We start from the raw sequence: 9509 nt of genomic DNA, 5'->3' as shown, positions 1-9509 counted from the left end.
CTGAGTGATTTCCTCTCCCGGGGTGACTCCTTCCAGGGGCCTCGGAGGGCTAAGGGGGATTTCTGCGGGCCCTGAGAGCCCCCAGTTCGCGGAGATGGACTCCAGGCCTCCAGTACTGAGGCGCGGCCCCTCACTTTCCGGGCCCTCAGCTCTGGCTTGAGAGGCCGGGGTGCCCAGAGCGTCTCCCGGGCTCCCTTCTCTAGGGGACTGACTTTCCTCTGCTGGGAACTGACTTTAGGCCCAGCAGGGGAGTGGTTCCAGGGGGTCTAAGAATTCGTTTTCCCCCGTGCTTCAGCGCTTAAAGAGTAGGTTCCTCTTCATTGGAGGCAGGGAGCTGAGGTCAGAAACACTCAGAAGTTTGATGGGTGGGAGCTGAAGGAAACCTGCCTCAGAACTTTGCTCCCCAGCTCTCAGCTGTCCCCCTTCATTCTCACAAATACCGCCCCCCCTTCAAAAAAGCAGGAAAAGCCCAGATTACTGACTGTACTTCCCTGGGCAGCTGTCCCCCTTTCCTCTCCAGTCTTCCTGCACTTGTCTCATCTCCCTCTTTCTCTTGGGGCACCATCTTCCACAGTTGCGTCTCCTATGCAGGTGCAATGTCCTGGGCCCGACTCTGCAGAGTCAAGTGGAAAAGCCGGGCAGGCAAAAAGCTAGGAGACTCTCCTCCGGGCCTCGAACCCTTGTTACTCCTAGGCCCACAGCACCTCTGCCCCAGCCACGCGTGCCCCCAGAGAGGCCTTGCCAACTCCTGCGTCTAGATCCCACTTTCCCGGGGCGACGACTATACCCAAGACATCTGGACTCCTCCTAACCGCCACCTCCAGCCTCTGCTGGGGGCAAACCCACCAACCGTCCCCGTTACCCCCATCCCGCTTCCTTGGGAAGCGAGAGAGTGGAACAGCTCGACGTCCGAGCTGTTGACCCTTCCCCTGGGGGTCCGGGGGTCGGAGCCTGGGGAGCCGCAAAGAATCTCTGATTTCCAGGCAGGCACTCAGGGGCTGTTGGCAGCGTCCCGAGCGAAGGCCGGGGCTGGGAGTGCGGGGAGTGCCCCGCTCCTTTCCCTCTCTCTCCTTCCCGCGCGCCGCCGAGCTGGGCTGTCTAGGCCTTCGCGACAGCGGCCGGGGTCCCCGAGGTGGGGGGTGCGTGGCAAGGCCAAGGCACCTCTGTTGCGACTGGGCAAGGAGCAGATGCTAGCCGTCAGCACACTCGCCCGCCTTGTCCAGGCGCTGCACCAATTTTGAAGCAATGTTTTTTAGGGGAACAACACCAACAAAAAGTTATTAATGCCAAATAATTGTCTCCAGAATCATGTGCTGTAGAGCATAAAAATTCCTCTGACGAAATGAGATTTCTTAACAGGAGGAGGGAAAGAACTCCTAACATTTTCCACATAGATTTGCCTGAACCTTGAAGCCCAGTGATTTACAATGGCTAATTTGTGTTACAAACCCACAAGAAACTTTCTTTTTCCCATCCTCCTGCCAAACTCTCTGTGGCCATATTTTTTGTTGTGTGGACTTTTTTTTTCTTCTTTACTTTTTAAACAACAAACCCAGAGGAAACACTCGTGGGAGGAAAAATATATTACCCAAATAAAAAAGGACGGAAATTCAAATTCACTCCACAGTGAGATTCCCTATTGCTGTCGCTCGACACACAGAGAGTTAATCGTATACAATTTATAACAATCAAAATCCCCTCCATATCCCTCAGATGGGTTCCTAGTGCTCCCCTGTCTTCCTAAAATTGGTGACAACTACGTCTTTGTGGGGGATTTATTTCCTTCTTTTTTTCTAGATGACAGCTCCCCATTCTGAGAGCAGAAAGCTGTTTGCCGCCAACTAGAGACCACTCCAGAGCCTAGGCTCTTCATGCACAAACCGCATATGGAAGTCCCCCCCTTACCAAATCCCAGACAAAGAGCTATAAAAACTCAGAAAGACGTGGAAGGAATAAACTTTAGGCTATAGATGCACTTTTACTGGTGTATTAAATAACATTTCAGACCTTTTTTTTTTTTTTTTAAAAAAGAAATGCAACTTAATGTTACCAACAATCAGAATTCTAGGAACAATAAAAGAGGCCAGGATCGTTTTGATGGGATATTAAATTATTTCTAAAACCCCTAACAGCTAAGTCAAGCAGAGGTGTCTTTAAGATAAAGGAAGGTACTATATGATGAAGTTTATTAACTTTTCTTCTTTTAAAGGAGGGAACAAATTTCCCAGTTTCCCACCAAACACCAGAAAAATGTTAAAATATTCATTGTTTCCTTATCTCCTCATCAGCCAAGCAAGGCCTTAGGAAAACGAAAAAAGCCATTTTCTGGTACTCATGCATGCCTGATAAGGAGGCATTAAAATAACACAGGCCTAGTTCTGAAAACCTGGGTCAGTTAATTCCATGATTTGTTAGCTGGGTGGTAGGCCCCTGCCACTTTTGCCTTGTTTCCCATCCTGAATCAAATGGTGGGAATAGGTATCAGAAGCCCTGATTCTTTCCTATGGCCATCTGCCCCCTGTTAAAAGAATATGCATCATTGAAAAGTAAACTTTCCTAAACAGGGAAAATGTTTATATAAAACTTAGTTGTACATTCCATTTAGTTATAATATCAAGATTCATAGTACTCCAAGATGCATCTTTTTCTTTCATTTTAAATAAACACTGTCCTTTGCCCTACTCACTGAAATATACAAGCAGACCCAAAGAATCACTTTTACCTTTGACCTTCACTTCACCAGCCTTCTTTCTTTTTCTGTACAAGTTCCATTCTTTGCCTCATTTTTAAACTTGTGTTGAAATTCAATAGAATCTAGAACAGAGTTCTATAAACTGTTTGAAAATTCAACCAAGACAAATCACAGAGACTAGTGATAGACAATTTAACCTGGCTCGCCAGCACTACTCAAGCTGCCTCCAAAGTAAGGCAAGTGAAAAGCAAATGAATGCAGCATATAGACATAAGTGCAGGTACCGATGCACCCAAATGCCACCCCCTCCCCCATTGCTGCTGTTGCATCTCTTTATTAGTTGCTTTTGAAAAAAGAAGAAGGTAGATGAGTGTCTTTACCAAAGCCATTTCACCAGAAATTTTGCCAACCAGTGTGTGGCCTCCACTGGTAGGAGCAGGAAGGGAAGGGGAAGAGAACAGTGCTTTTGTAGCTACCATCTGAAATATAATAGGCGGTTACTTCGTGGGAACCGAGAATGTTTAGGACTGCCAAACATAATATTATTTGTGGGTATTCCCTCCATCTGACCTTCACATAACTCTTTTTCACATGATCATTTCTCCCCCATATTATTACATAAATTTTTAAAGTAACATATTTTGAAGAAACACAGGAGATCTTCGGGATAGCTGTATTCTGCATTGTCTTAGGAGAAAGAAAGGGTTTGTTGTGATGGCTAGCCAACATCTTAGGGGCAACTGCCCCACAAATTTCTCCCAGTGACAGTGATGGGGTTTTCCACCTTAATGTTTAATACATTCCCCAAACCAGTGTGGCAACTACTCGAGCAGCCTTAGGATCTGAACAGAAAGCATGGGTCAAAACCATGGTGTGCACGTTTAACATGTGATGGTTTCCACTCAGCAGCCCCTGTGGCTAAGAATAAAAATGCCTTCTCAAGGTCCACTAAAATGCCCTGCAGAGGGCAGATGCTGCTTGTTTTCTGCCTGCAGTGGAGGAGAATATTGACCCAGAATTCAAATCTATACCCAGCTTAAACATTTTACCCATCAGCATGTCTGTGGTCACAAAACACTTCTTCTTTCTGTCACTTCTCGTTCAGACTATTGATAAGATCATTTGGTGCAATCTGTTTGAGGCCCATGTAATATTGACTACGAGTTAGGAAAGATGATCAGATGTAATAAGCCCAGAAACTACCTTTCAAAATGGACATTTATACTTAAACCAATGTTCCAAGGAGGGCTTTAAATACATCAGCAAACTTGTAAACTGATCCAACACTGCTTGAAATTCTCACTAACCTTAAAACGGATTTTGGTACTGTTTCATCTAAGATTGTCTGAAACAATCTGTTATTAGCATCACGGCTTGAATCTATCCCATATGTTCTTTTTTTTTCTTTACTTGCTTTAAAGCCCGTTTGTATGCCTAATGAAAAATAGACACAATTGTATAAACCATTGTAAAATTCATCTTTTTATGCAAACCAAACAGGAATAATGTATAGGATCTACCTCTAATCATTTAGTAAACACACAATAGTATACTATCAGGGTTATTCTTTGTTAAGAGATATTTGTAAATTATTAAAAATAATAATCTCCTAAATCCTGCTTTTCTGTAGATCCCAAATTATTTGAGGACCTGTGGGTAGAGATTAAAGTCCACCTAGTTCCACTGATGTTCTCCACAAGAGCACAATTGGATAAGGTACAGTTAACCTGGAAAGAAGATGCAGGCATATCTGCATATGTTTAAAGGGGACAAATATCTCTTTGTAGGACCATGAAATGGCAAACAAATTGAAGCTCAAACCCAATGACCATTTCAATTTAATGCTACAGGCATAGTGACTGAAAGATTTGGGACTGATAGTTTTTGCAAAGAAAAGTGAATTAGACCAGTAGTCTCCATTAAAAAAAAAAAAAGCCTCTGAAAGTTATGAACATGAAATCTGGCGGTATATGCATAAAATTTATTCCAAAACTTTATGAAGTATAAAGGAAGGGAAGTGTTTTACACACAACTCAACTCAGTCAATTTAAGGTCTAGGGTTTTCCCCCCTTAAAACTTGGCACTATCTTTAAAAATAAAATAAAGATATTTCAATAATTAGAACAAACTATGAAGGTATTGTGCATTTCTGTTTTATGTAGATAATAAAATATTACTTTAACATAAATATATAAGGATCTCTGCGTTTTTATTTTCCCCACAAGCACAACCAAATGTACCAAAACAAAGTATTTTTTAAGAGACTGAACAAAAAAATTACATCCCATATAGATTTTGCTCACCTATTCATTTAAAGCTACAGAAAAACAGTTTCCAGAACCTTTTTGTTTCAAAAGAAATAAATATACATTGAGGCAGGCCACTTAAAAATGATATGAAAATATTTCCCTGGGTAGCATTAAAAAAAAAGAAAAATAGACAAAGAAACATTTAAACTATTTCTGCATTTCAAAAGACAGATATTAAACATATATACATAGTGGTAAGGTTCAGTGGTAACTTTCATCTTAGTAAACCTATAAGAGTCAGAGAAGCTGTAGACACATTCTCTGAACTCCAGCTTCTGACCTTACCTACTTGGTAATAAGTATCTGAAAATTCATTTCCTCCCTTTACCAGTGGCTATTTGCCCTGCTCTGGATAGCTTCACTAAAGGCCAGTCCCCATACCTCAGGAACGAGCAGCGTGATGCACCCGAAGCAGCTCCGTGCCCATCTCCTTGTGACATTCATTGGGGGAGAAATGAAATACAGGCAAATAAATATGCCCATTATAAGTCACCATTTATCTTGCAAAAACATGGAAAATGAAACAATCACAGGTGTTTGAAAAGACAATATAAAGCATATTTCCTAAAATCTTAAAGACTACTGAGTGCAATGCTAATCTGATGCTGAACCATAATTTTATGGTAGTGAGACTTTCATTTTTTAAAATAAAAATTTATCTAATACCTAACTGGAAAAAAACCCCCAAACTTTTAAGCTTAATAAAAAGTGTTTTCCCTTTTAGCGCCCTTTTGTGCTGATTTTTCTTTTAAATTTTAACTGATCACAGTTTAATGGTATTTATTTTCAATACAGTTACAAGTTTTTTCACCTACACTTTCCAGTAGAGTCTTTTGTGTTTGGAGTTAACCGTTTTCCATCAAGACAAGGTCAAAAATGCACTTAAAACTATTAACAAAGGGGAGAAAGGAAGGATTGAAAATGGCATTTTTTTTTTCACTTCATTTGCCTTCCTTAGTGAAAGAGGGGGCAGAAAGCTGTCCAAGTCAAAGTGGTATATTCTGCAATAAATTACAGGAAAAGAGGGTATGGGACCCTAACTATGACTTGATAAACAAATGAGCTAGTGAAGACAAAACCTGTCTACTCCGTGGAGATCGTCAGTGTATGCTGTGGGTATCTGTGTGCTAAAAAACACAATCTTATGCATACACTATTAAGTTCCTGGGTCATTTTTTTATGTAAAAAAAAGCTATTAGAGAAAGAAAGTTTAACTGCTGCTGTCAGCACAAATAATTCTTCATAATTGTTACTAAAACTGAAGGTAGAGAACTATATAGGGATATCTGAAGATATATACTTCCCTAGTTCTCTTCAAAGTGCCACTTTCTTTCTGCTGGACAACTCTGGAAATATATTTAACCTCCACATTTCCTCTGAGCTCTTTCACAATGGGCCCGCCTGATAAAATGAAGCAATCAGTCACTCACTATCGATTTTTCTTTTTTCTTCCCTCCATAACCTCCCCCAGAAACACTGCCTGAAAATGAAGTTTACTTTGTGGCTGGTAACAACAACCAATGCTTATTTTCATATTCCAAACCGGATTCTTGCCTTCGATAAAGCGGGTAGACCATGCACATTTCCTGAAAGCAGAGAATTGTCTATTTTGTATGAAGCCAATCGTTTTGCTTTGGTGAGAGGAACAAATAGATGTTACACCCTCGTAAGGGGAATGTGAAGGTAACCAAAGTTCACAAACAGTACGAACAAGGGGCAACACAAGAACATTAGAAATGGAGAGTGGCCAAGAGCTGGCTTCAACTCTCTCCGATGAATAAAGCAAAGCAAAACAAAATCCCCCAAAACGGCAATTCCCAAATTAACGGTAGGGAGAAAGAGAAAATATGTTCATGAATTTGTTCATGTAAACTTCAATTTTCTTGCAGTGCAAATTTATGGGGTTAAATTTTGCCTGTATCAAAGAACGTGTGTATTTTTTCCTGTTTCCTGATGGGAATCCACAATAAATAAACACAGCAGCATGAGCCAACTCCAAGCATCAGGAAGCTGCGTTTTGTGTTTATCATGGTTTGGTGGATATTTTTTTCCTTTTTGGTAATTTATTTAGTTTTGCCAGGTATTTATCTCAGTGCTTGCCATCTCTCTATCTCTCTCTCTTTCTATCTATCACACACTCTCCTCACTCTCTCCAGGAGACACTCCACTCCATTGCCTGGTTACTCGCCTGCAAAGGTCAAAACACATCATTACACCTGCTACCTTTAAAGGATAGTCCAGTGTCTTAGTTGCTTTCCTTTTTCCTTATTTTTTTTTTCTTTTTAAGGGACGGGGAAATAATAATTAAAAATAAAAGAACAATCAGAAGTTAGAGAGGGAACAAGAGGGCCGGGAAAGGGCCAAGGACCGAAGGGAGGGGGAGCCCCGCGCTCTGCCCCTCCCCCCGCTCGAGTTCACTGGACGGGCGTCTGCACCCCGTGGTGTGGTGGAGTGTCCCTACTCCCCCCGTACACATCCTCGGCGCCCGGCAGAGTCCCTCCGGGAGGGGTCATCCTTTTCTCTTTCTGTCTCCTGTTACAAAACCAAACTCTCACCACCTCCTTCTCCAGCTGTAAGCTGTCCGCGAGGGAGGTGATCTCCTGGGCCGAGGGCTTGGGGCATTTGAGGAAATGGCTCTCCAGAGCCCCCTTGACGCTCACCTCGATGGAGGTCCGCTTTTTCCGCTTGCGCCCTTGCGCTGCGATCTTGTCTATGCTCGTGGGGCTGCCCGAGGACGAGTCCGCCTCCTCCAACCACTTGTTCAACAAAGGCTTCAGCTTGCACATGTTCTTGAAGCTCAGCTGCAGGGCCTCAAACCTGCAGATGGTGGTCTGCGAGAACACGTTGCCATACAGGGTGCCCAGAGCCAGCCCCACGTCCGCTTGGGTAAATCCCAGTTTGATCCGCCGCTGCTTGAACTGCTTGGCGAACTGCTCCAGGTCGTCCGAGGTCGGCGTGTCCTCGTCCGAGTGCGGGTCGTGGTGCGCGCCTGGGTGGCCAGGCGGACCCTGCGGGGGCGGCGGGGGCGGCGGCTGCTGGTGCGGGTGCGAGTGCGGGTGCGGGTGGTGGTCGGCATGGTGTGGCTCGTCGTGCGCGTCCCGCAGGCCGTGGTGGTGCAGCCCGGCCGGCTGCCCGCCGGCGCCCAGCATGCCGTTCACCGTGAAGCTGGGCTGCGAGTAGAGCAAGCCGCCGTTGGACGCTCCCATGGAGGGTGGGAGGTGCGCTGCAGCCGCCGCGCTCCGCCATGCCCCGGGCCCCGGGTGGTGGTTAGCGGCGTGGTGCACCAGATGCGGCGGCCGCTGTTGCTGCTGCTGCTGCTGCTGTTGCTGCTGTTGCTGCTGCTGTTGCTGTTGCTGCTGCTGGTGCTGCTGCTGCAGGGCGCCTGGCCCGTGCAGCTCGTCGCCGCGGCCGCCCTGCTGCACTACCACCGAGGGCTTGATGTCCGGCTGGCCCAGGGGGCTGGTGGACCACGGGGAGCCGTCGCCGCCGCCCCCGCCGCCGCCCCCGCCCCCCCCGCCGCCGCCGCCGCCCCCGCCGCCGCCGCCGTGGGACAGCGCGGTGATCCACTGGTGAGCGTGGCTGAGCGGGTGTCCGTTGCTCTGCAGCGCGCCGTAGTCGCCCTGCACCAGGCTCTGCGCTTCGCGGTAGCCCCCCGCGCCCTGCTGCATGCCGCCGGGCGGCTCGGCGTGCACGATGGAGGCGCTGGAGGTGAGCAGGCTGTAGTGGTTAGACGCTGCGGTCGCCATGACTCTCGGAGCCGGACTGAGCGCTCCGGTTAAAGGAGCCGCGCATTTGACAGTTACTTTTTCGCCTCGGGCTCCCTCTCCTCGCTCGCTCTTTCTGTCTCCTCTCTCTCCCACAGCGGGCAGCTCCGACGCCCGCTCCGACGCCTTCTGTTGCTGCTCCTGCTATTACTGCTGCTGCTGCCGCCGCCGCCGCCTCCCGCCCGCCCTCGCTCTCTTTCTCCTCCTCTCCCTCCTTCTCGCTCTCGCTCACTCTCTGACTAGCTCGGCGCTCCCCCCTCTCCCTGCTCTCTCCAGCTCTCTCCCGCTCTCTTGGCAGCGCCGGCTCGCAGCGGCACGCGCCTGGGCCCCGCCCCCTCCGCCCCCTCCCATTGGCTCCGCGCCCTTTGATTTACGTGGATACCGCTAGCAACCTCCCAGGCCGGCGCCACTGATTGGCGCAGAGCTACTCCCTCCCCCTCCCCCGGGCTCGGAGTCCTCCTAGCCCTCCTCCCCGTCCCCTTCGCCTCCTGATTCAGATTCTCTCAGTTCTCACCCCCCCTCTTCTTCCTCACCCGGGGCCTCCTCCGCCCTCTCTCGGATGGGCCCCACCCCCCATCTGTCTCCCAGGCAGAGAAGCCGGGCAGGGGGGCGGTCCCGGTGCTCTTATCGACCACAGACACTTGGAAGACTTGGATTGGGGTGGGGGGCGGGAGGCAGTGGTGTCCACTTTCGTTTCCCAATAGGGCTTTAAGATGGGGAAACGTAGCGGGTAAGGGAAAAGCT

The 9509-nt window shown here is 47.3% G+C and overlaps 1 protein-coding gene across 1 annotated transcript; it reads right to left on the bottom strand.

Moving 5' to 3' along the window:
• Window positions 1-3970: 3970 nt before the first annotated feature.
• Window positions 3971-9047, bottom strand: POU3F2 (POU class 3 homeobox 2). The gene has a single exon (XM_032155655.2). It carries the CDS (start codon window positions 8745-8747, stop codon window positions 7416-7418), a length of 1332 nt encoding a protein of 443 aa, XP_032011546.1. The 5' UTR covers window positions 8748-9047; the 3' UTR covers window positions 3971-7415.
• Window positions 9048-9509: the final 462 nt, after the last annotated feature.

The sequence above is a fragment of the Hylobates moloch genome, unplaced genomic scaffold (assembly GCF_009828535.3).
Source record: "Hylobates moloch isolate HMO894 unplaced genomic scaffold, HMol_V3 SCAFFOLD_2, whole genome shotgun sequence".
Classification (NCBI taxonomy): Eukaryota; Metazoa; Chordata; class Mammalia; order Primates; family Hylobatidae; genus Hylobates; species Hylobates moloch.
The sequence above is the reverse complement of the archived record's forward strand: the minus strand, read 5'-3'. Positions and strand labels throughout refer to the sequence as shown.

What these genes read in the sequence shown, in the direction of transcription:
- POU3F2 (XM_032155655.2), bottom strand. Translation starts at nt 8,747, where the DNA reads ATGGCGACCGCAGCGTCTAACCACTACAGCCTGCTCACCTCCAGCGCC.